At 39.3% G+C, this 27,639-nt stretch overlaps 1 protein-coding gene across 1 annotated transcript; it reads right to left on the reverse strand.

Moving 5' to 3' along the window:
- Positions 1 to 7,112: 7,112 nt before the first annotated feature.
- NIFK (nucleolar protein interacting with the FHA domain of MKI67) lies at positions 7,113 to 21,411 on the reverse strand. Its single transcript, XM_072613410.1, has 7 exons — positions 20,644 to 21,411; positions 19,148 to 19,276; positions 15,201 to 15,309; positions 12,376 to 12,587; positions 8,734 to 8,799; positions 8,528 to 8,590; positions 7,113 to 7,856 (listed from the first exon to the last, which is right to left on the reverse strand). Exons 1-7 carry the CDS (start codon positions 20,809 to 20,811, stop codon positions 7,665 to 7,667), a joined length of 939 nt encoding a protein of 312 aa, XP_072469511.1. The 5' UTR covers positions 20,812 to 21,411; the 3' UTR covers positions 7,113 to 7,664.
- Between the last annotated feature and the right edge of the window lie 6,228 nt (positions 21,412 to 27,639).

Below are 27,639 nucleotides of genomic sequence, written 5' to 3' on the forward strand. Positions count from 1 at the left end.
CTTGGCTCAAACATTTATTGGCTAAGTGACCATGGACCATCACGTACATCTCTTGAGTATATTATATATGGATTACTACATGTACAGGTACTCCCATTCTGATGAATTATTTTTTAAATAATTGTAATTGTTCCACTGAAATTCTTAAACAAATAAAAGCAATTTCTGGTGAGAAAATTAATAATAGAATCAAATATCCTCTAAACAAATCCCTGGGCATTCACTTTCTCTTCTAAGTCATCCCCATTCCTTCAACATGCCCCCTTTTACTGCTGAGCAACATACACATACAAACACACATAAGACCCTTTCAGGGATGGGCCTAGACTGCTTGCTTTGTCTTCCATTTCTCTTTCCCTCTTCCCACCCTGCCTCTATCTCTGCCACTTCCAGCACCACCCTAATGCTGACCAAATGGGTTTCCACCTCTGAGTCCAATGGTTAGGCTACGGCAGCAGCAGCTTGACACCAAAGCAGTGGTTGACCACAATAGCATAGGCCCCAGCATTCTAAATGCTGAGAGCAAAATGACTTGGTTAAATGACTCTAGATTAGTGTTCTTGCTGAATTATCCCTCCTTCAATTTACCTGCTTCCTCCAGAAACCTAAATGTCTATTAATTTCTATATGATGCTTGATTTAGAGAGTAAGAGCCAAAAGAAGCTCCTATGGTTGAAGAGGAAGCTAATGACAGTGATAAAGATATTGAACCAATTGTTGCATTCAGATTTGTACCAAGAGACAGTCAACAAGAACTTATTAAGCACTTATTTGTGTTAGGTAATGAGCTAAGTGTTAGTTACAAATACGGATATCCCTTCCACATTGATGTTCTCCGTTGCAGTTTTGATATATTGGAGGTCATCAAAAGAAATTAAATGAGAATTTTTTTTGGAGGTTTGTGGAAGATGCAGATGACACGTGAAGGCCAGCAACAACACAGAAAACATTTAGGAACTCAGAAATACATACAATATATGTATAGTATTGTACAATATCAACAAATTTTATCTTTTAATACCATAATTCAGACTTCTTCTCTGGTACGGAGTCAAAAATTTTTATGTAGATTTTCCTAATCCTCTTCAACTCCCATGTGGAAGGGATAACTGTAAAAGCAAAAGCAGTATCTGTTCTGAAAGAGCTCACATTCTAATGGGAGAGATAACATGAAAACAATGACGTATATTTAAGACATACATGCAGTGGATGAAAGGGCTTAGCACAGTGCTTGCCTGGCATGTAGAAGGTACTTAAATACTCATTACCTGACTTGGAAAGCAGTCTCAGAGGGAAAGTAGTAAGATCACTAATGGGGGACTGCATTAGAAGTATAGTTTTGCATCCAGACTAGTAAATTTGGACAGTTATGGTTGAGAATATTGTGATATGGAGGCACACTGTTAAGAACAGGGAGACACCCTTACATTTTACACCTATGAAATACTGTTTCATTTAAGGACATCACCCTGGAGAGATTAGAAGAAAAGGTTGCTCAGTTTGGCTACTGAATAGGTTTAAGTACAGACAGAAGACTCCGTAAGGCATTGTGAAGTTGGAGAGAGACCATACTGACTATCGTTCAGCAGTTTGAGAATGCAGTTGATCACACAAGAGAACTGAGGCTGATATAACATTCCACGTTACTGAAATAACTTTCTGATCTTTCCAGTGAAGAGGCAGAGTATCTTTTCAATTTTCCAAAAATGGTTCTTTTTGCAGATGTATGCCATGGGTTATCACCATGAGATATAAGCAGAAGTTTGCAATATTTATTAAAAAAAGTTTACCCAAGAGGGTATGTTTGCAGCTTATTTATTGACTCGTATTTCATGCCCAGTTTAGGTCTATAATCTTTTCCTCACAATATGTATCTTCTACGCTAAGGCTGCATGCCCACATGGGATAGAACTCAGAATCCAGAGGTATGGAAGAACTTGGAGCACAAAGTATGAGGGTGTGTATGCAGAGTATGCACTTTATAAATAAAATGAGGAACATTTCTTTGGGAAGAAATTAGGCCTCAAAGTCCTGTGTCTTTGTCTCTGTTGCTTTGTACTCAGGATCAATCAAGTTAATTATAGGGAATATTTAAATATTACTGTATCATGTCTCACTGACCTCCACTAACAAACTGGGAGTTTTGCTTTTATAATATTCACTTTAGCCTGAAAAATGAACTTTACAATTCCAGTCTGTTGTTACAAATCAGACTCAAAAGTTGTATCCTCTAAAGATTTAGAGAAATTGGGATGGAATACTTAATATACTGGAGAATCCTATTGTCTTCTTAACAGCTAAATAAACAAACAAGTCTTATGTTGCTATAAAAACAAACCAGCTAAGTAATGGCTTGCATAAAGTACTGGGCCTAGAATCAGTTAGACCCAAGTTCAAATTCAGCTTCACTTACTAGCTGGGTGACCCTGAGCAAGTCACTTAACCTGTTTACCTTGACTCACTGGAAAAGTAAATGGCCAAACATTGCAATATCTTTGCCAAGAAAAGTGAAATCACAAAGAATTGGACGCGACTGAACAATAAATATATATAACCAAAAACGTTTTAAGTTCTAGTTATCTAATGAAAACATAATAGGTGGACAGTTCTAATGGTACATTGATACTCTCAAGATAAAAACCATGGCAATACCTGTAACGTTTGCCTAATGTTCTCTGGAAAATTTATGATCTGAGCAAGAATTGCAGCATGATATAGTGGAAAAAACACCAATTTGGATTCAGAGAAACCTGGGTTTCCGTGTCAGGCGTTGTTAGTTGAAGTCATATTAAAAAGCAAAGTATTATAACTGCCTACCTGAGAATGTTGTGGGTAGCGTTCTTCATCCATTTCACTATCTGGGTGTCATTCTTGACTCTTTTCCCCATGCTGTTCCATCTACACTTTTTATTTATATCCTTTTTTCCCCCACTCACACAGCTACCATCATAGTGCAGGTCTTCATTGCCTCCTGCCTTGCTACTACTTTCTGACTGGTCTCTTTCCTTCAGGTCTCTCCCCACTTCACTTTTCCATTTGGCTGCCAGGGATTGTCTAAAGCACAAGCCTGATCATTTCACCTCCCTCACCCTGACATTCCAGTGTCTATTATTTCCAGGGTCATACATATGATCTTGTTTAGCATCTATAGCCCTTTAAAACCTGGGTCCAGGGGGGCAGAGCCAAGATGGCGGAGTAGAAAGACGCACATACGGTACCTCCGAACCCACTGCCCATAAAATATCTGTAAAAAAAGAACCACCAGCGAATTCTGGAGCAGCAGAAGCCACAGAACAACGAAGCGGACGAGATTTCTGTTCCAGAGAGCCTGCAAACCTCTTGCAAAAGGTCCCTCGCACCCCTGACCCGGAGCAGAGCCCAACCCTGCCTTGGCGGTGCGGTGGGGAAAGGAGTGGATCCGAGCAGGCTTCAGGGACAGAATTTCCAGCGGCCACGCGGGTCCCCCACCCACAGGTGACAAGGGTCGGTGAGAGGGTCTCTCTGGTGGGTCTAGAGAGGAGTGGGGTACCCCCATAACTCAGGCCCCCTCAGGAGGCAGCAGTGGAGGTGGCAGCAGACCTGGGCTCCCCAAGCAGGCAGAAGCTTGGGTCCATTGTTGAAGGTCTCTGCATAAACCCCCTGAGGGAACTGGGCCCTGTGAGGCAGCCCTGCCCTGACCTGAGCTCCTGAACTTATCTCACACTGAATAGCAGCCCTGACCCCACCCAAAGCCCTGAGGCTGGGAAGCAGCATTTGAATCTCAAACCCCAAGTGCTGGCTGGTCAGATCTGGAGGTGAGGTGGGGGTGGAGAGGACACTCAGAAGTCAAGTCACTGGCTGGGAAAATGCCTAGAAAAGGGAAAAAAAATGACTATAGAAGGTTACTTTCTTGGTGAACAAGCATTTTCTCCTGTCCTTTCTGATGAGGAAGAACAATGCTTACCATCAGGGAAAGACACAGAAGTCAAGGCTCCTGTATCCCAGCCCACTCAATGGGCTCAGGCCATGGAAGAGCTCAAAAAGGATTTTGAAAATCAAGTTAGACAGGTGAAGGAAAAACTGGGAAGAGAAATGAGTGACATGCAAGCAAAGCATGAAAAACAAGTAAACACCCTGCTAAAGGAGACCCAAAAAAATGCTGAAGAAAATAACACCTTGAAAAATAGGCTAACTCAACTGGCAAAAGAGGTTCAAAAAGCCAATGAGAAGAATGCTTTCAAAAGCAGAATTAGCCAAATGGAAAAGGAGATTCAAAAGCTCACTGAAGAAAATAGTTCTTTCAAAATTAGAATGGAACAGATGGAGGCTAATGACTTTATGAGAAACCAAGAAATCACTAAACAAAACCAAAAGAATGAAAAAATGGAAGATAATGTGAAATATCTCATTGGAAAAACAACTGACCTGGAAAATAGATCCAGGAGAGACAATTTAAAAATTATGGGACTACCTGAAAGCCATGATCAAAAAAAGAGCCTAGACATCATCTTTCATGAAATTATCAAGGAAAACTGCCCTGAGATTCTAGAACCAGAGGGCAAAATAAGTATTCAAGGAATCCACAGAACACCGCCTGAAAGAGATCCAAAAAGAGAAACTCCTAGGAACATTGTGGCCAAATTCCAGAGTTCCCAGGTCAAGGAGAAAATATTGTAAGCAGCTAGAAAGAAACAATTCAAGTATTGTGGAAATACAATCAGGATAACACAAGATCTAGCAGCTTCTACATTAAGGGATCAAAGGGCATGGAATAGGATATTCCAGAAGTCAAAGGAACTAGGACTAAAACCAAGAATCACCTACCCAGCAAAACTGAGTATAATACTTCAGGGGAAAAATTGGTCTTTCAATGAAATAGAGGACTTTAAGCATTCTTGATGAAAAGACCAGAGCTGAAAAGAAAATTTGACTTTCAAACACAAGAATGAAGAGAAGGATGAAAAAGTAAATAGCAAAGAGAAGTCATAAGGGACTTTACTGAAGTTGAACTGTTTACATTCCTACATGGAAAGACAATATTTGTAACTCTTGAAACTATTCAGTATCTGGGTACTGGGTGGAATTACACACACACACACACATGCACACGCACACACACATAGAGACAGTGCACAGAGTGAATTGAAGAGGATGGGATCATATCTTAAAAAAATGAAATCAAGCAGTGAGAGAGAAATATATTGGGAGGAGAAAGGGAGAAATGGAATGGGGCAAATTATCTCTCATAAAACAGGCAAGCAAAAGACTTATTAGTGGAGGGATAAAGAGGGGAGGTGAGAGAAAAACATGAAGTGTACTCTCATCACATTCCACTAAAGGAAGGAATAAAATGCACACTCATTTTGGTATGAAAACCTATCTTATAATACAGGAAAAGTGGGAGATAAGGGGATAAGCAGGGTGGGGGGGATGATGGAAGGGAGGGCATGGGGAGGAGGGAGCAATTTGAGGTCAACGCCCATGGGGAGGGACAGGATCAAAAGAGAGAACAGAAGTAATGGAGGACAGGATAGGATGGAGGGAAATATAATTAGTTCTTACACAACACTATTATTATGGAAGTCATTTGCAAAACTACACAGATCTAGCCTATACTGAATTGCTAGCCTTCCAAAGGGAAGGGGTGGGGAGGGAGGGAGGTAAAGAAGTTGGAACTCAAAGTTTTAGGAACAACTGTGGAGTACTGTTCTTGCCACTAGGAAATAAGAAATACAGGTAAAGGGGTATAGGATGGAGACAAGGGCAGAGAGGGATGATAGAAGAGAGGGCAGATTGGCAGACAGGGGCAATTAGAATGCTGGGTGTTTTGGGGTGGGGGGAGGGGACATAAGGGGAGAAAATTTGGAACCCAAAATTTTGTGAAATTGAATGTTAAAAGTTAAATAAATTAAAAAAAATATTTCTCTATTAAAAAACAAAACAAAAAAACCTGGGTCCATTTACCATTCTTCCTCTGTCAACAATTCACTAACAGCCTTCCAGATGTTCATTGAACACAACATGACCTAGCTGTCTGCTGACTTCAAGGAAATTCTTCCTGGTACCTTCCCACTTCTAGTGCCTTACCTCTGAGAATACTTCTCTTCTTCACACAGTATCTTGTATGTGCATGATGTGAATTCTTCATGGGGGGTAGGGATCATGTTTGTCTTTGCATCTTTAGTACTTCTTACACTGCCTGACACCTAATGCTTAACTGCTTGTTGGTTTTGCTACATTTCAGTATTTTACCACAGCAGATAATTTATGGCAAATGAAGTTGTATTAAAAGGATGGAGGGGAAGGGGGGAAGAAGTGCTCCTGGAGTGAAATATCTAACTTGGTTGCCTAGAACTTACAAAATGCTTTACATGGAATCAATAATCAAGTTTACTACCATAGTCTGTCCACGTCTACATAGCCATGTGAAAGGAGGCTCTGTGGTGTAGCCTGAGAACTTAACTATATCTGATATAGGCATTCAGGGGTAAGAACACCTGTGTCCTGCTGCTCACACCTAGCAAGAAGGGCAAATGGTGGAAAGGAGGAACACTGGCTCCCATAGCTATGACGAGCCATGTAATTAAGCAGGAGATGGTGATGCAAGGAACATTTCCCACTTATCAGATTTCTAGAAGAAATACTTATATACCTGCACTGCAGGCACATATATACAAATGTCTGCACATCTGATACTGAGAACTGTAGACTAGCTGAATTAGTACTCTTTTGTGGTTATTAACCAAGTTCTACTGTATTATCTTATAAATTCTCAAGTGACTGTTGTGAGCTAAATATGGTCTACAAAGCATTTTACATACAATTTCTCGAATTTTAATATAACAAAGGGGGCCTGCTAGAAAATGATTAGACATGTCTAATGAGGTAGCTAAGTATAGACATTAACTCCTACCTAATATAGGCTCCATAGAAATAAGCCATTAAGTAAACATGGGGACTGTTTGCTTCATAGGATAGGAGCATCATAAATGGACATTTTTTTTTTACAATGAAAAATATTATAGTGAAGTTTAGTTGTGTTAATATTACTGTAAAATAATACAGGCCCAGTATGCCTCTGACATGCATCCCTTTATGTAAGTATGTTGGGCAAAGATTAGGGTACAAGCTGATTCCAAAACCAACGTAGTTTACTAAAGTACTCTGTAACAAGTGTTTTTTCCAACCATAGGGTTCACCTATGAGACTGTGGGCAAAACAAAAGCAACAGAGGTGGAAAGTATTTGCATAACTAGCAAGCAGCACAAGTACAGCAAATGAAAAGGTAGCATGCATTAACATTTTTTGGCAATAGTAGGTTAAAATTTTCCCCTTATGTACTCATACTGGTGATACTGTTTCTTCCCCTAAATCTGAGTATTACCTTTCTACATTTAGCAAAGCTTGAAAAAGTTTGCCTAGTTTTATCATGCTAAAGAAATGAGTAAATACAAAAGTAATTTTACTTCCCCTTCATAAAAGTAAAATAATTTTTTCAGATATTATTAAAACAAAAGTAGTTAGTTAGCATCATCTATATTGGTAAATGGAAGAATTTTACAAAAGATTTCCCCCACAAAATTAACAATTAACATATGTTAAGAAGAACTACTTAAAACTGCCATCATATATAAGAATAGGTTGTTCCAGTAACAAAACCCAAGTTCCCGGAGCAGATGCCATATTCAGGATAATCCTTTATTGTTCTTTGCCTTTTTTCTTCTTGAACTTGGTGGAGTCTGAGTCAATGGTGTTACTTTCTTGTTAACAATTGGTGGTAGTTTAAGTATAATTTCATTATCTTCATCATCATTCATTTCAGCTGCTTGAGCTTTCCTCCTTTCTAAAAATGTTGGTGAACAAATGGGAGTGGGGCCCTAGACACAAGAAGCAAAAGACCAAAGTAAACATGCTGAATGTCATTTCTGGTTTGTATATATGAAGGCTCTCAATTCATAAAAGCTATAGAAATGTGAACTCTTTCTAAGATGAAATAAGGAAGCAAGAGATAATCTAGTCCAAATATTTTATTTTATAGATGAGAGAACTGATGGGTTAGGAAAGTCAAGTGATTTTCACAATTAGTGAAAGAGTGAGGTCATTAGACATAAATATCAGTCCATAAATATTGGCTGTAAATCTGGTTTTTATATTAATTTCAAGGCCATCTCATACTTCTTAATTCAATTTGCATTTCCAGGTAGGTAGTAGTTCAGATACTTGTCAAGAAAACAAGAGTGATCTCTTCCTCTCTAAATTAATTAGAACATTAATACTGAAGTCCATGGTGTAAGCTGCAAATACAACTTTTTCAAATTATCTATCTCAATATCACATACATATAGGTGAATCAAAATATATTGTACTAAGTCAACTTTAATAGCTTCTGCTAAACTTATCTCAAACTCTAATTCCTTATAAAGAATTTTATTATAAAACAAAGATTCCCCTGACCTCTGAATTTTAAAAAAAAAGCTAGTTTCATCTATTGAGTTTATTATAGTTACTGTATCTGAAATTCTATGCAGAGTAGTAATGTAATTTTTACCTGGCTATCCACAGAATCAAAGGCAGTATCTGAAACACTCATTTTTTCCCTCTTGGGTAAATCCTGAAATACATATTCAGCAAGTTATTTACATATATACACACACATCCCACACATCATATCTAAATATGCATTTTCATTCATTTTAATGGATTTTGAAACAATCTTAGTATCCATCTAACATTTGGTGTCCCAAATACTTTTACCTCATTATCAACAGACTTCTGAAGAGTAGTCCCTGCAACCTTCTTTTTTCTCCTGTTCCGTAAAACCTTAAATAAAATTTTAAGATGATAAAATTTCAATATGGCTTCATTATTACTTTTGTTATTGATAACAATTTAGACCAGCAATTTTAACATTTACATGGACACCCTACTTCCCCCATACACCAGCCTTGTAAAGCCTAGACACCTCTTCTCAGATTCATGTTTTAAAATGAATAAAAACACGTAATATTAAAAAGGAAACAAATTATTATTGAAATAGTTGTAAAAACATTACAAAAAAAGAAAGTTCAGACCCAAGGTTAAGTATCCATGCTTTAGACCTTCTATATAATAAACAGGTCAGTTGCTTCCTCTCAAAGGGTTTAGATGTTCCTAGACAAGATGGAAGGATTGGGAGGGAAAGAATAGAGAAGTGTGTACAAATAAACATACATATTACAATGTATAATGTGGTAAGGGTAAGGATGAAATCTAAAGTTCTCTGGACTGCAGGTTGAGATAGAATGGTGTTCCAATGTGGCTGGTCCACTGAGGATGTAAAGAGGAGTAATGGAAAATAAGGCTGGAAAGATAAGCTGGAAGATAAAGATCATGGAAAGGTTTGAATGTTAGGCCAAGAAATTTATATTTTATCTTAGAAGCCATTAAGAAGTCACTAAAAACTTTTTGGCATAGAAGTAAGTAACATGGTAGATTTATGCATTAGGAAAAAGAGATTGTACAACAGAGGGCCTAGAAGAGGGAGAACTAGTTAGATGACTACAAAAGCCTGTGCCTGATGCAGATGGGTATACTTGTAAGCTGAGAACAGGAATGATGAAAGAGAAATTACAGAGAGAAAAATGACAAGACTGAAACTGATGAGCTCTAAGGATAAGGAAGTGAAAAGATACATCCTCCCTAAATTTGCTGGGAAAATGGTGGTATTCTTAATAGAAAGAAGGAAAGTTGAGAGGAGGAAAGAGGAGGGGAGTTCTGGAAATATCTACCCGTTCCCCCTCCAACACCTCAAACACATATCTACATAGGTATGTGGAAATACAGGAGTTTCAGATATTGGAATTGAAAATTTAGATTTGAGGATTATCTAAATAGAGGTAAAAACTAAGCCATGGAAATAGATGAAATAATGAAGGGAAGTTCAGAAAAGCCTAAGATGAGATATAAGGGGGTATATTTAAGGAGTAATACTAAGTAGACAGTAAGAAGCAGCAACAACGAGTGATGTCATTGAAGACTGGGACAGAAAGAATGTAGAAGAGATTGGTAAGGGTCCAATACCAGGCTCAAAGACTTGAGCTGATCAGAAAGAAATGTGAATCAGGTCCAGGAAGCCTGTCAATCCGCAGTAAAGGAACAAGTTTCTATTTATATAGTACTTACTCCTCTAACTTCAGTAGTTAAGTAACAAAGCTGGCCTATAACAAAGGACCTACACTCCTTAAATCATAGTTAAAAGCCACACTTGAAAATTGCTCATCTCTTTAAAAATCAAGTATTCCAGCTCTGAAGTGGTCCAGAAAAAAAAAGGGGGGGCAAAGGGGGTGCCTTTGGTGACACACATGCCACTCCTTGGTCCTCTCTAAGCCCTTCTTAGAAAGAAGCTGAACAATTATCAGTGGGTGTTGTGCTAGCAGCATTGTGGAGGGTCTAAATCAGTTTTGTCACAGTAAGCATCAGGCTAAGGTAAGCCTGTCTTTTGTTATTGGGTTGATTGCTACCAGAAGTTTATCTACTTTCTAATGTCAGCCACGTTTAGCCCTTGTGCCATGGAAAAGACAACTCCTACTACTAGAATTTGAACTCTCTATCTTATGCTGGCATGGAGTACTAATGTAGGCCTGAGTTGCTTCTGCCCTCCTGTGCTAGACAAAAGCACTGTGGGTGCTGCTACTGCTGGAGTCTAATTCTTACCCTCCTATGCTGGAGGACAGATATAATACAATACAAAAGGCAACAAAGCCAGAGACTCCTCTAGGTCAGTACATGTGTTTTACTTCCCATGTGAAAGTAGCAGCCATTTCTGCTGGGACTGAGGAAATGTCCCTGGGATCTAAGTCTAAAGGGATCCCTCATTAGAAGTAACAGAGAATTACAGTTCAGTTAGAAGGGGAGAGGAAGAGGGAATAGAAACTTTTTAAACTAATGCAGCATCCCTGACTGTCCTCAGCTAATTAAATGGGAGGCAATGGGTACATCTGTCCATATCTCTAATTCCATAAATATCTCTAGGCCTCTGAGGAAGATTTTAGGATTGTCATTTCAAATGCCAGTCCTCCTCCATCCCCAATGCTTTGTATCAAAAGAATAAAAAAAGAAAAATTCATGTGGCAACTGAGGTTTGTCTCCCAAATTCTAAGTAAAAAAACAAAACTCTAATAGTTTCTTCAGCACAATTAAAACAATACTAAAATACAAGGGATCTGCTTTAGTTTGCATTTTCTCACTGTTGAACCTCATATCACTTTCAATGGCTACTTATTTCCATGTACAATTTTAGGACTGCTGGTTCAGCTGTGCAGTTGTTTCCAAAATGTCATTCAAAATCAGAGTGTTTTATATAAATATGACTTCCTAAAAGCTAGTTAGGACCTCTGAAGTTTCAGGAGGCTTCTCCTAAATTGGGTAATACCATCCATGGCATAGAAAGGTATCCAAGTCCCAACAAGCACAGAACACAACTAGTTATTTGGAATTAGTCCTCTCAAAGAGGGGAAATCTCTTTCTCCATTCCCTAAACTTCAACCTTTCCGGGCTGTTCTGAACGTAAGCCAAGTACTTTAGAGAATCCCTTAGTACAACATAAGGGTTTAAATTATCAGGCTGCAAGTCATAACGAAGCTAGAGGGCCGAAAACAAAGTTTGCCCAATTATCGTCAAACCTTAGTTCTTAAAGACAGGAATACTCAAATCAGTTTCTCCTTGCTGAATGGCCTCAAGGCAGTTTACTCTCTAATGTGAGTATGAGGTGACACTCACAACAAGCAACCATCATTCCAGAAGCATCAACAAAAACCTATGAAGGCCAGTCAGGGCTTACCTTCCTTTGCACTGCCAACTCACTGAGTTCATTATGTTCCAACCCCCAAAACTAGGACAAATATCCTAGTCTGGTCTTGATTCAATCATGTCCCTTAAGTACTTTAGGTTCAATATGAGTTATCTGCCACAGAAGAATATTTCAATGAAGACAAGCACAGAAGACACCTCAAGATGATTTGGCTGTACAAAGCTGCCTTTCCCAAATTACTCATCAAGACCCATCAGCCAAGCATTAGACTACCTCTGGAGCTCTTCAGGACTGCTTTGTGCTCAGGTAATCAGAATATGATGTCAACAGAATCAACCAAACCTGGAGGAAGGTCTTAATACCTTTTAAGGAAAAACTAGACTAACTAGTATGGGGGCAGGGATTAGGATACCACTCCTATCATAGAATTGTAGTGACATTCAACTCATCTTCAGATTTAAGGTGCCACACAGTAAATAAAGCTTTACTGAATACAATTCTCAAGATGAACTTTGGCAAAGACATATTCCTGACACTTGACCAAATACACAAAAGCCTTAAGACATGACTTGATAGATTTTAAAATGTAGTTCGTAGTAAACACTTACTAATTTAGGAAATGTATAATCTATTCCTTTTTCAGCTAATCTCTTTCGGAGCTTATTTTCTTTCTTTCTAAATCGCTTCTCCATTCTTATCTTTTCTTCATGTGTCCGTTCCTTGTTATAGCGTTTTACTGCTGGATAAGAGGGTTGTGAAAATGGAATGTCACAGCCTTTGAAAAGTTCTTCATGTACTTTTTCAGGTGGCACAAAACGACCTACAAAAAACACACAAAAGTTTTCCCCGTCAGAGAGAAAACTGAACATGGTTTTCCTAGTTACTACCACTTTTGAACCTTAATCAAATAAATTACAGTGTAACTGATTAACATGAGGAAAAAATGTAAATACTGATTTAAGAAATAATATGCTTAACTTCATATATAAAGATAACCAAAATCAGAACCTTTAACTTCTTTATGTACTTAATTCTGAAACTCTAACAGGAAATCTATCTTTATACATTAATTTTATTGCCATTTCCTTACCACCAATCCTTATATCCAGCATTTCTCCACCCCTTAACAATAAAATTCCAGAAATTACAAAAGTAGGCAAATTTCAGATTTCTATGGTTGGTGGAGGCAGAAAGTTTCCCAGAAACTTTTATCTGCCTGTGTGGTACAATACTTCACAAAATCTAGCCATGACAATAACAAATATTTATATATCAACTATCATATATGTCAGAACTGTGCTAAGGGCTTTATAAAATCTCATTTTGTCCTCACAGCATCCTTGGAAAGATACTGGAGTGGTTTGTAATTTCCTTCTCTAGCTCATTTTATAGATGAGGAAACTGAAGCAAAAAGGATTAAGTGACTTGCCCAGGGTCACGGAGCTAGTGTCTGAGGCCAGAATTGAACTCAGGAAGGTGAGTTTTTCTTACTCCAGGCCTAGAACTCTATCCACTGAGCCACCCAGCTACTCAAATGGGTGTGGGAGTGGGAGATGTCAAATGCAGCATCTCAAGTATGAGGACAGGTGGGTATCCAGTCCACCATAGGTACTCTGGTAGAGTAGTGAAATAAATACACCATAGCAGGTACAGAGAGTCTGTGATGTTTGGATCATTGCAGATTACTGCACCATAAGAGGACAAAATGAGAAAAATACCCCCAAAACCAGATTTTATTTTTAAGGTGATGGAGAACAAAGAAAGCAATATTTGTCAGTAATTTCCCACTCTACCTCAACTGGACCCAGCTTCTAAACTCAATTTACTTAATTTTCAGTTCTGAATTCTCGCTCTCTTCTACCTCCCTCTCCCCTACACATTGAGAAAACATGCAAAATGCCTGTTATAAACATGTACAAGTCAAGCAAATTCCTGAAATAGCTACATCACACACACACAAAAAGCTGCAACCTGCAGCCTGGGCCTCTCTGTCTCAAGATGGATACAGCATGTTTCATCATGAATTCTTTGATACTGTGGCTGGTACCATTGTATTGATGAGAGTTCCTAAGTCTTTCAAAGTTGTTTATCTTTACAACACTATTATTGTACAAACCATTATACTAGTTTTGTTCACTTCACATCAGTTCATGTAAGTCTTTTTTTCTAAAACCATCCCCTAATTTCTTAGAGCACAAGAGCATCTCCTCAAATACATACAGCTACCATAACTTGTTTGGCCATTCCTCAACTGATGGGCATCCTCTTCAATTTCCAATTCTTTCCCACCATGAAAACAGATGCTATAAATATTTTTGTACATAGGGTCCTTTTTCTCTTTCTTTAATGTCTTTGGGAGTATATAAACCTAGTAGGGTTCCTGCTGTAAGGGACCCAGTTTCTTTACCAAATCACTTTGGAAAATGTGTTAAAACAGCAGCAGCACCATCACCACCTGTTTGCAAACACAGAGGATGCTGAAGAAACATACACTTATGGAGATCACAATCCAGGTGGGCAAAGAAAACTATAAAATCAGAGAATAATTTTAAGGCAACATATATTAACATGCCACTTTTCTAGAGATCAGAGCACAGATTTATAGCTGCAAAGAACTCATGTCAAATCCAACCCTTTCATTTCAAAGATAATGAAAACTAGGGCCCAGAGATACTGACTTGCCCAAAGTCACAAAGATAGCAAATAGAAGAGCAGAGATTTGGACTCAGGTCTTCCAACTCCACATCTAGGGTTCTTTCTAGTACACAAAACTGCATCTTTTTTCAATGGAAAGAGCTGACCTACTGCTCACTTAGAAAAATTCTGCTTTCTAGACAACCACTGTTAATTATAGCAATATTTTAGTGAGACTTCTTTCAAATTCAATTATGAAAAAGTTTCTGTATGACGTAAGCTTGTTATATGGAATATTCATCTTGTAGAATGTTCTCCTATGCTGATGAAGAACTGAAGAATCACTGTATAATCAAGTAAAAGAAGGAAAATAGCTGTGCACTGGATAATAATTTGAATATATGCTTCTCGCTGGCTCATACTCTGTCCTCCCCTCCAAGGGACAGCCATCAAGTTAAGTGTTTTGCTTTAAAAATGAGGGCAGCTCAGTAAGTTTTTTATGAAATTATCTTAACAGTTCATTGCTCTTCTAGCATTACATAAACTATAAAATCTGACAGGTACTACTTTGAACTGGAAACTGAGAAATACACATAAATCTCACCAATTATGAGTTCTCTTAAGTGGTGAGTAGCTTGTTCCCCATACACATAAGTTCACCATATACATAAATGAGAGGACTCATTTGTAAGTTTAAATGTTAGATAAAAGGGAAGAAGAGAAGACTGCCCAACCGAAACAATATTATAATCATGTCACAAGTCTGACAGGAAAATATCTTCTAAACAGAGGTACTTACACTTCAATAGCCTTTCGCAAAAAAGGTAGTTGTTCATTGTATCAGCAACAATCTTAGCAACATCATCAGATTCAAACTCCAGAAATCCATAGCCCTTACTATTTCCAGTCTGCAAAAGAAAGTCCATCAATAGAAGGCACAGTGTGAAAATTTTAATAAACAAAAAAATTCAAAGATTTCACTAATTTAAGTCACCTAAATTACTCATTAAATGTGCCAGAATGAAATTATCTAACTTAATACTTCATTCACACAATCAAGAATGGCTAGTGATTTAAAAATTAAAAAAATTTTTTTTTAAAAAGGTTAATTTAGTTGTGATACAAATATGTAGCAGCCATTTACATATCTACTCTTTTCCCTCTAAGTTTTCAGGACACTGCTCTCCCTTGGTTCACCTTTCTGTATGACCAATATTCCTTTTCAGTTTCCTTTACTGGTACTTCATCTGGGTTGTATCCTTCCAACCAGGGGTGTCCCCCAAGATGCATTCCTGGACCCTCTTCTCTTATCCTTCTACTGTTTTCACTTGGTCATCTCATCACCTCCCAAAGATCCCTTATCATCTCTGCAGATGATTCTCAGATCTACTTATCCAGTCCTAACCTATCTCTAGATCTTTAATCTCATATTCCCAAATCTCCAAATATTAAGTACATCAAAATGGATGTTTCCTAGACATCTTAATTTCTCTTCCATTAGCTAATGGGCTCCTAGAGAGTCTTTCTTCTAATTCTTGGTGCTTACTTAGCATAGTGTCTGACACAGAGTAAGGCAGTTAATACTTACTGACTCGACTAGGTGATTTTTACTATCACTAGAATCCAGGACTTTGGTTGTAATGAACATGATATTTTCATTCAGAAAATGGCAGTATTATAGCTCACTAGTGGTGTCATAAATGGAGTATGTTACTGTATTTATATACTGTTATACTACCTAAATCAGGAGATTAGGGATTAATGGGCCTAGGAATTGGAAGTCAGAAGTGTAGTCATGTGCAATGTAAAAGAAGATACTTCTATAACTGCTTGGAAGAAGTGAAGAGGCACCGAAAATGATGGTGCGGAAACTGTCACTGAAATTTCTCCAGTTTCTGGAGAGTAGGATGGGTTCAGTTGTAAAAGCCACTGGCAGTAGGAAATCTACTTTAAAATCATATAAGAGGCAAATTGGCAAAAATGACAAAAAATTGACAATAGCCAATGTTGGAAGAGTGGTGGAAGGACAGACATACTAATACATTGTTGGTGGCACTGCGAAAAGGCATGACCCTTTTGGGAACAACATGGAATTATGTAAATAAAGTGATTAAAATGTCCATATCCTTTGAACCAGATTCCACTAGTGGGTTGCCGCAAGTCATCAATAAGAACAAAGTCCTGATTCACTCCAAGTATTTTATAGCAGCACTTTTTATGATAGCTAAGAACTAGAAACAAAGAAGATGTCAATCAGTTGGGAATAGCTAAACAATTTGTGGCACATTAATGTAACGGAGTATTAATGTACTGAAAGAAATGATGAGTGTAATGAATAAAAAGAAACATGGAATTATCTATACGAATGGTAAACAGAACCAAGAAAGCAACATATATATACTAACTACAACAACGTAAACAGACAGAACTACACACCAAAACCCAGAAAAATGTAACAAAATTATTATAAAACCAAGCAGAACTCAAATGCAGAGATTTGAGAAGACAGTCTCCAACCTACCCCTTTGTGGATGTAGGAGGTTCGAGAATGTTACATAGTACACATTTTTGGAGTTTTTTAAAAAAAAGTATCAATTAGTTGTGGGGATTTTTTTCCTCCCCAGCTATTTACATGAATTGGCTCTTGGAGGAAAAAGACAGATTACTGAGATTAATTATGACGTAAGAAATAGAAAATATCAATAAAAACTTATAAAAAATCAAATCAAATCATAGAAGAACTAGAAGAGACAAGTAGAGACAGGGAAGGAATGTGTATGCTTGATCTCAGCCCACTCTTGTGTCTGTGGGAGGATGTCTAGAAGATATCATTTGAGGTTAGAGAATCTTACATTTTAAGAGTTAGAAGATCTCTGTCGCTATGGAACCAAGTAAATTGGTTTTTCTGCCAACTTTTAACCATTACTTCTAGTTCTATACCCTTGGGGCATAATAGCCCTTCAAATACTGAAAGACAGGTAGTATTATCCTGGCCAACCTAACGCCATCAAAATTATGTTGTTTTGCTAGTGAGCCCACACAAAGCTAAGAAATGAGATTCAGTCTAGTGACTTTTTTCATCATCTTTAAGTGTGAGTTGGTAAATTTTTAAGTTGTGTGCCAAAATTCCTAACTCATTTCCTTGGCAGAAAGGCATTACTCTTACTAGTAGTAAGGGGGAAAAGTTTGGGGGCGGCAACTTCAACTGGTCTAAAATGTTAACAGTGATCAACCTGAATATTGTTGCTGTTCCTTCAGTCATGTCCAACTCTCTGCGACTCCATTTGGGGTTTTTTTTGGCAAAAGATACTCACTTTACAGATGAGGAAACTGAGGCAAACAGGATTAAGTGACTTGCCCAGGGACACACACAACTAACAAGTGTCTGAGGCCAGACTGAACCCAGGAAGTGGAGGATTCCTGACTTTAGGCATATCCACTGCACCACTTTGCTGCCCCCAAGCTGAATATAATCTTTGGCATAATAATACAGATCTAACCATGTCATTGCCCTGTTCAAGAACCTTCAGAGTTGCTCTACTGCTTCTAGGATAAACTACAAATGCCTTCACCTAGCACTTCAAACCCCACAATCTTGCTCCACCTCTATCACTCCAGATTTCACAGTATTCCCCTTAAAACTTCCACATTCTAATCCAAATGCTCTACTTGCTGTTCCCTGAACTTGCCCTTCATCATCTGTCTCCGAGCACCTGCACAAGAGCTTCTTTGAAGCCCAACTAAGGCATTACTTCAGTTAGTAAGCATTCTGGATTCCTTTAAAGGCAGAGCATTTTTCATCTTTGGTCTTTGTTAACCCATCACCAAGTATAACACTTACAATAGTGCCCCTCCCCCCCAATATACTTCCTTAATTTTTGTTGAATAGAAAGGGAACTGACTCCTTAACATGATAAAGATGTCTTTTGGGACTATTTAATTCCATTACCTAAAAACTACAGCAATGTCACAGATCCACACGCTGTACATAGTATATACTAAGAAATGACCTGCTTGGATGCTTTCTAAATGTTAATGAAAATTTAAAGGTATAACAATGACTGAGGGGTCTTTTTCTGACCCAACTTTTAATGAAGGGTGGAAAGGGAATAGTGGTAGTATAGAAGGTGTGCAGGGTCTGAAAAACAATTCAGATTCACCCTGTAGTAAAATTTCCAATGGTCATTTTTCATTCTCAAAGGAGAAGTTAAGTTTATGCATCATGGTTTTCCCCTTGTAATCATATTTTCTCTAGGAATATGATAGGTGAAATAATCCAACTTAGCTGGACTTAACTTTATGGAAGTTACTTAATACTACACAAGCAGATTACAGAAAGACAACATATTCAATACTCCTGACACCCCAAAACAAATAGATATGGAATCATAATGTACTAAATGAAATTTAGGATGATTATGCTTCCAATAAATTCCTGATTTCCAATTATTCTATATAAGTTTGGACAACGGAAAGTGGCTGGGAAAAGCATATAAAAAAGGAACAAGAAATAGGTGACAGTATTAAGTCTTATAGGAAAAAAAATAAAAAAATAAACTTCTTTTCCACAAAACAGGCTAAACTAAGAATAGAGTGCTAGACTTGGAATCAAATCCTGCCTTAGACAAGTATTACTAGTTGTGTGAAGCTGGGCAAGTAATTTAACCTCTTCAGGCCTCAGTCCCTTTCCCCTAAGGTCCCTTTCCAAGTTGAAACCTATGATCCTATGAACTACAATATCTTTACCTTTTTACTTCGAGAGAGCCTGAGTCTTTTGACAGTTCCAAACTGAGTGAAGTATTCCTTGAGTTGAGGTTCATAAAGTCCTCTGGGAAGGTGGCCCAAATACACCACTCCAGGAGTCAGTTTCTCTGGCTGAAAAATGGGGGGAAAAAAGTTCACATCATTTCTCATTCTCATTTAACCTAAGAAAAGTTTTCCCTAAATCTAACTAATCCAACTCTCATCTTTAAAATAGGGCTGAGATGCCCTTTTAGGCCACCTTCCAGTTCTAAGTCCATGATGCCATACCTGTAATTAATTCTAAAAATACCCCCAAAATCACTTACCATGTACATATATAACCTTTCCTTACAACAGCTAATCTCCATCTTTCACATATTTATTCTTCATTGTGATTAGAAGTCTTTGAAATATGACCATCCAAGGCAATGGAGTTGTTTCAGATAGAAAGAAGGTGGGCATGTCTTTCAGTACCCAAAAGTAACTCTTACAATTAAAAAACATGGCCCTGAAGTACTTCCAAAACTACTTGGGCAGGGGAGAGAGCAAGAATATCACAATTTCTGTACTGTTTCTCCCCTTTCCCCTCATATTTAATGCTCTTACCTCGGACGAAAAGGAAGAAGAGTATATATTGTCATGGGAGGTGGTGACAAGAAGAGAGTCTAGGACGGTGGGGAATCTGCCCAAGGTCCAAGGTCACATGTGGCCCTCTAGGTCCTCAAGTTCTGCCCTTTGACTGATTCCAAACTTCACAGAACAAATGCCCTTAATAAAAGGATCTGTTCTGTAAAACTTGGACTCAGTCAAAAGGCCTCACCCGAGGACCTAGAGAGTCACGTGTGGCCTCGAGTTCCCCACCCCTGGTCTAAGATGTATTTTTCCTTTCTTTACTATTCTCTCTTCCCAAGTATTCTTATTTTCTGTCTCTTCCCTATACTCCAAGCCTCTGAGGACCTGGTGCTTTTCTGACCTGACAACCCAAATCTCGGATTCGCTCCGAGGTCCCTTCCAGCTTTAATTCTACCGTGGCATTCCCCCTCCCTGACCCAGCTCGTCTGCCATGGCCTCCATGCAACGTGCCCTCCTACTACAACTTGTCTTCTCAGAGACGGGTCACAAACGGCGGGCCCCCTAAGGGCCAAGCCCCCCCACTTAGTCCCCTGGAAAGCTCCTAACAAACGTCACGTCGAGCCCCTCACCTACGGAGGCGCAGGAAACCTGAATGGTCATCAAGACGGCAGGGGGGACAGGAGTAGGAAAATAAAACGGCGCGCTCTCGGGCCGAGACTGGCAGGAACACCCGGCAGGAGGTTAGGGGTGGCACTCAGGTGGCAAAGGCGCGCGTGCCCGTCTCGTCATAAACCCCCCCGGGCACGCGCCGGACCCCGACGGACGCGCGCGGCTCGAGTCTCCCCCGCCCCCCCCACCCCGCTGCCGTTAACGCACGGCGCGCACGTGCAAGCGGCCGCAGCCACCGGTCCTCAACGGCCGCTCACCTTATTAGCCCCGCGTTTGCGGACACTCGCCACCCGCTTCTGAAACTCGTTCTGCAGCTTCGGGTCCAGCGACAGAAGCTCTTTGGGAACTGCGTTCGCCGTCTTCGAGCCCGAGGCTGTAACCGTCGGCGTCGCCTCAGCTACATCAGGGGACCAAGGCTCCGCCATCGCGTCCTCCCTCGGGGAACGCTACGCAGCAGGCGCACGAGCGGAAGTGCGTCACTCCTCGGAGTACGCGAGCGGAAGATTGGGCGGGGCGAGGGAGGGAGAGAGGCCTGGGGAAAGAGGACCGGTAGTGAGGGGGCGGGGCCTGTGCTGCAGAAGAGCGCATGCGCCATCTGCTGGTCTTCCGCGTGCTTGCCTTTCTTTCGCTCCGGAGGGAGCTTTCTCGGAGCTGGGGTGCTCGCGATCCTGGATCTAAGGGACCTCCGAGGGCATCCTAAGGCTCCCCTGCCTCGTTTCACAGTTGGGGAAACGACGGCCAAGCCTCAGAAACCGAGGTGCCCACGGTCGCAGCGGCAGAGTCACGTTGTCTGGGTGTGTAGATAAGCTGCCCGGTCCTATCCGACTTGGTGACCCCACGGGGGTTTTCGGGGTAGAGGACCTCAGACCTTTAGTTCGTATGGTTCTATCCATCAGCATTTACCATATTGGAAACTAAAACTTATACAGACTTATTAATTAAAATAGTGAAAAGCCAGGACACATTAACATACTTTTAAAATAAAACATGACTATTTTTCAGACAAAAGTAACGAGAAAAGTGACACTGTTGAGTGGGATAGGTTTAGTGAAGACTTCTCAGATTGTGATTCTCCTCCCAGGGGTGAGGTAAGACCGAGAGGCTCAAGGTTGCTATATTTTTAGAACAGAATAATTCCATATAAGGATGTAAAACTATGTAGTACATTAGGGTCTCAATGATTGGATAAAGTTTACCTAATTCTTCATTGTCTTCATTTCAAAAGGGATTGGTTAGATTTCGTGTCTAGAATGTAAGATCATATTCTCAGCTAATGAGGATAATGGTCAGTGGGGGGGGAGGGACTTGCGTTAGGGTCTATATAAATCACTGTCCTGTTCTTTGTCTTTGTCTTTCCTACTCCTACAGGTGAGTCCCGCTTCTCGAATAGATCTCTTTTCTGTCATCACTTTGAGAGGCCTCTGAGTAATTGATTTATGTAGGGACCTGAGCCATCCCACACACTGTTTACATATTTTTGTAAATCTCTTCAATCTCCTGGCTTAATAGAAGGCAGCTGGATTATCAGATTTGTTTCTGCATTCCATCTGTTGTTATGTGTTGTTTTGGTTAAAGTATATAAAGATAAGTCATCCTTATGACAATACGTGGTTGGTAAAGGGAGGAGTATTTTAATAGGCAAATTACCTCAACCTAGTATTATTACGAAAATGATTTTGACCTGGGGATCCCCTGAAAGAGTCTTCAGGCTGAGGGTGGTGCCCTCCACTGCGGGATGGGCATTCTCATCACCCTCTAGATCCCAGTGGTGCTGCCTCCTGTAGATTATCCTCAAACTCACCAATTCCTCATCCCCCCCAATCTTCCCACCCCTAGGTTTCATACTAATTCTGCCCAGCCCTTCCACTGTACCCTGTGGGGTGCCTGTTTATAAGCAACAACTTCCATTCATCCTTAAATGTTTTCCTGTCCCATTCCTCCTATCCTCCAGCTCTTCCTGAGAACTTGACTTCCCCCTCATGACCTAGGCTGCCTGGTCTCCAGCTTCAATGCTGGCTGCACCTTGGCTCAGCTCGGAGAGGGAGTTGGACCACTCCTTGGTCTCCCTTGCATCCTCCAGGCTCTCCTCCTCCTTTCAGCACCCAATAAGCTTTCCTTTCATGTTCATGTTTTTCATATCCATGATGAACATCCTGGTAGCTGTCCCAGTCACTCCTTTCTTCCTCAGGGTTCCATACCCATCTTACAATTTTTCTTTTTTCCCCAACTCCTGCCTTCTTACTTGGGGACTTGAACATAGGTATGGATTCTCCCTTAGATACCCTAAGCACTAAGTTCCTTAATGTCCTCTCTCCCTCTCCTCCCCCCTCATTAAGAAGGACAAGCAATGTGATATGTTATTCATGAGTAGTTATGTAAAACATTTTCATATGTCATTTTGTGAAAGGAAACACAAACCAAAAAAACCAGGAAAAATAAGGTTTAAAAAAGTATGCTTTAATTTGCATTCAGATTCCATTCTTTCTTTCCCTGAAGATGGCATTTCTTATCATCAGTGCTTTGGAATTGTCTTGGGTGATTGTATTGCTGAGAAGAGCTAAGCCATTTACAAGTGATCATTGTATAATACTGCTGTTACTGTGTGCAGAGTTCTCCTCGGGCTATTCATTTCACTTTGCATGAATCCATGTAAGTCTTTCCAGGCTTTTCATCATTTCTTATAGGACTATAGTATTCTGTCACAACCATACAGCACAACTTTTTCAGCCATTCCCCAACGGATGGATATTCCCTCAATTTTCAATTCTTTGCTGCCGCTAAAAGAGCTGCTATCAATATTTAAAGGACCTTCCCCCCTTTTTATGATCTTTTTGGGATATAGACCTGGTAGTGGTATTGCTGGGTCAAAGAATATTCATGGGTTTTATAGACCTTTGGACATAATTCCAAGTTGTTCTCTAGAACGATTGAATAAGTTCACAACTTCACCAGTAGTGCATCAGGAATGCTTAAAAGTCCTCCATTTCCTTGAATACCCATGTTTTCTTCAGAAGAATTATACTCAGTTTTTCTGGGTAGGTGATTCTTGGTTGTAATCCTAGTTCTTTTTTTCCTTTAATGTAGAACTTCTAAATCTTGTGTTATCCTGACTGTGGGGCCATGATATTTGAACTGTTTCTTTTTGTCTGCTTGCAATATTTTTTCTTTGACCTGGGAGTTCTGGAATTTGGCTGTAATCTTCCAGGGAGTTTGCTAGACAACCAGGGCAGTTTTCCTTGATAATTTCTTGAAAGATGATCTCTAGGCTCTTTTTTTGCTCATGGCTCTCAGGTAATCCAATAATTTTTTTTTTAAATAGCACTTTATTGTTTTTTCCCAATTACATGTAAAAATAATTTTTTAATATTTTAAAAAATTAATTGATTTGTTTTCAGTTTTCAGTAATCACTTCCATATGTCTTAAAGTTTCTCCCCCTCCTATCCTCTCCCTCCCCAAGATGGCATGCAATCTTATATGGGTTCTACACATAACATTTTTTTTTTTATAATTAGAATTCTGAATTCTCTCCTGTCCAATAATTCTCAAAGTGTCTCTCCTCAATCTATTTCTAGGTCACTTGTTTTTCCAATGAAAAATTTCACATTTTCCTCTGTTTTTGCATTCTTTTTATTTTGCTTGATTGCTTCTTGATGTCTCATGGAGTCATTAGCTTCCATTTGCCCAATTCTAATTTTTAAAGAATTATGTTCTTCAGTGAGCTGTTCTATCTCCTTTTCCATCTAGCCATTTTTTTATGATTTTCTTTTATCACTCTCATTTCCTTTTCCCATTTTTTCCTCTCTCTTATTTGATTTTGAAAATAATTTTCTGAGCTCTTTCATTTCTTTTTTGGGCCTTAGAACAATTCACTTTTTTATTTTTTTGAGGCTTTGGATATAGTAGTTTTGACTTTGTTATCCTTTTCTGGGTTTGTTTTGAGCTTCCTCATCACCATAGTAACTTTCTATGGATAGGTTCTTCCTTTGTTAGTTACTCATTTTCCTATTGTATTTCTTGGCTTTTAGTTCTATTTTAGAGTGGGGCTTTGCTCCTGGAGTGGAGGAAGCAGCACTGTCCCAAGCTTCAGGCCTTTCTTCTTGCTGTTCTCACAGCTAGTCTTCAGGGTCTGTAAGTTTTCAGTTCTTCCAAGGTAGTCGCTACTGCTCTCCTGGCCTGTGCTCTGGTCCATGAGTGAACACAAGCACTCTTCTTCCCTAGAACTGTGACCAATTTTCATGCTTCCCTGTGGCTGAAAATTGTGGTGGGCTAGTGCTCCTTTGTGCCTGGGAATGCCCTCAGGACTACAACCCAGATTCAAGGATGGTCAAAGCAACAGAGTACTGCTCCTAGTGAGAGCAAAGGACTTCTGAAATCTCCTTACCAGTTGTCTTACTTCCTTACTATCTGTATGCTGAGAGGCCCAGAAGCCACCACTGCTGCTACTGCTAACTGAGTCACCCCCAAGGCCTTCTGCTGGTTTGCTGGACCTTGGACTATGCTGGAGGAGGAGCCTGTGCTGGACTGTGCTTCACTCTTGCCCCAGTGCAACAGACCTTTCCTCCCAACCCTCTGGATAGTCCTGGGCTAGAAAATTGTTTCATCCCATCCTTTTGCATGTTCTGCCACTCCAGAATTTGTTTTGATATGTTAAAGTTTTTTGGACTGGAATTTGGGAGAACTCAGGTGAGTCCCTGCCTTTTCTCTTCCATCTTGACTCTGCCTCCTCTTTCCAGTCTTCTTATATATGACTCCCCAACTTGTAATCTTTGATTCAGTGACACTGACCATGGCTATTCCATGAATAACACATTTCATCCCTCCACTTAGGGCATTCTCTCTGGCCATCCAGCATACCTGGAACCCTATTCTGCTATGACTACTGATGTCCTTGGCTTCCTTTAAGTCCTAACTAAAATCCTACTTTCTATAAGAAGCCTTCCAACTCCTCTTCATTCTAAAGCCTTCCCTCTGTTAATTACTTCTATTTATCTTATATATAGCTTGCTTCATCTATATTTGTTTGCCTGTTGTCTTGTGAGGAATGATTTATTGTACCCCTATTTTATTCCAATGACTATTATTCAGTTTAGTGTGATTCCATAGGGATAGTGATTATTAGCATTATACTTATCTATTAATATACATTCACTCAGTCTGGTCAACTGATATTAGTATAAGAATTACATATATTAAAACATTTTATATATGTTTTTAGGGATAATTATATAACATAGATTATTTCTTATAATAAGCCTCAAAACTTTAAACTCCAGGCTATACATTAGTCTTTTCACTAGCCTGCTATAAAGTTCACTTGCCTAAATGCAATAATGCTGACTAGAGGACCTTCACCCTTTAGACTTGTGGGACCAAGGCCAATATATGAGAAGATGGCAGGACTCTGGACCTCCATCCTCTTTTGCTAAGTCACTGTGCCCAAGACCAGTGTGCGTGGAATATCCTAATGGGATATGGAAAGTCCTCCAACTTATTTTTGCATCTCTGGACTATTCTCTCTTGCCTAACATGAGAAAATGCCTATCTTATGACTACTTAGTGGAAATGCCCATCTTATGACTACTTGCCTTGCTCATCCTGTGAGCACCTACGCTGATGCATCATTTCTGACCCTCTTGGAGGGTCAAGATCAAGGTCTATCAACCAATGAGACCATGTATTTTATTTTGTCTCTTCTGTGTATGTGGGCATCACGTACTGTAAAAGTAAGGCTCTGGAAACAAGGGGGCATCTTAGGTCATGAGGAAGATATGAAGTCCTATTCATTAAAGTGGGCCATGACCCTTTAATAAATGGTTCTTAGTATTTATCATCCCTCTTCCTCAGTGGTTTTTATTGCAGATTGGCCATTTTTGAGGCCCACAGTTCCCCCCTTTAGACTGTAAGCTCCTTGAGGACAAGAAATGCCTTTTGTCTCTTTTTGTATCCCTAAATTTAGCACATTACCTAGTATGTAGTAGGTACTTAATAAATATTTATTGATGGATGGTTCGGATTGACCCCTAGACTCTGTAGACCCCACTTTGAGAACTGCTGCTCTAGAGAACATAATACTGGCTTTAGGTTCAGAAGACCTGGGTTCAAGTTGTTGCCTAAACTGAGTGATCTGGAGCAAATTCTTTATTCTCTTTGGTATTTGGTTTCCTATCAGTAAAGTAAATGCATTGGACTGAGTGACTTTTAGGATCCCCTATAACTTTTACTACATGATCCTATGATCTTGTACTGCAGTGGTGAAGACCTTCCAGTCTTTACTTAGTGATATTTCCATTTGTTTAATATCTTTGTAATTGTAATGAAATTCTATCTGTAATTAATAATGAAAATTATTTTGATTGAAGGACCCAATAGAGATTACTTATAGACGATGAGAATTTCCACATGCTCCCATTCATAGATGACATTACATTGCATCAAACCACTGAATACTACAAGGCCTTCTCATTGAAATGCATGACCACTCAAAATAGGTTGACCTAAAAATCCACACAGAAAATAACAACAAATGGATGAAGCATGCCTATTGTCTGGATCATGAGGAAGGCTGATGGGTAGCCCCTTGAGTTAGTCCAACTACATATATCTTTGAAAGACATTGTAGATGTGCAATGAGCTGACCTGAATTGAATAGAAAGAAGACAGAGGGCTGGATTGCATTTGCCAAATACTGCATATTTAATGTCAAGCCATTCTGCATTTCAAAAACCCATAATTTAAAATAATAATGTTCTTTTTGTGATGTCATATATATGGATCATCTTTGAAGAATCAAAATTGCAAGTGACACATGGTAATGGAAGTTCAGGGAGAAACTTGGTATGTTTAAACAGGCTGTAAAATATGACCAATGACAGATTATTAATAAGAAATGGTATAAAATACATTGTTCAGAAAATACATAATTGGAAACGGGGATGGGCCAGTCACATTGCAAGAGCAAGGAATACCAGATAGTCAACCTGACTGGTACACTGGTAGGTGGGCAATGTTAACATTCAATTTAACAAACATTTGTTAAGCTTCTACTTTATGTAAGTACTTTGCTAGGTGCAAGGAAATCAAGGATAAAAAAAAAAAACAATCCCTGCTCCCAAGATCTGCAGTGTAAATTCTGCCAGAGGATTCAACCTGCAAATATATTAGAATGGACAGATTAATCCATTCAAGAGTTTTGAGGAGAGGGAGGGTTCAGCAAAGGCTTTTCAATAGGAGGTGGCTCCTGACCTAAACCTTG

Source organism: Notamacropus eugenii, chromosome 5 (assembly GCF_028372415.1).
Source record: "Notamacropus eugenii isolate mMacEug1 chromosome 5, mMacEug1.pri_v2, whole genome shotgun sequence".
In the NCBI taxonomy this organism is placed as follows: domain Eukaryota; kingdom Metazoa; phylum Chordata; class Mammalia; order Diprotodontia; family Macropodidae; genus Notamacropus; species Notamacropus eugenii.

What these genes read in the sequence shown, in the direction of transcription:
- NIFK (XM_072613410.1), bottom strand. Translation starts at nt 20,811, where the DNA reads ATGGCGGAGCCTTGGTCCCCTGATGTAGCTGAGGCGACGCCGACGGTT. An exon ending in ATTATACATTTCCTAAATTA is followed by an intron (nt 8,800 to 12,375) that starts GTAAGTGTTTAC and finishes ATTTTATTTAAG; the next exon opens with GTTTTACGGAACAGGAGAAA. An exon ending in AGAAGTCTGTTGATAATGAG is followed by an intron (nt 8,591 to 8,733) that starts GTAAAAGTATTT and finishes TATGTATTTCAG; the next exon opens with GATTTACCCAAGAGGGAAAA.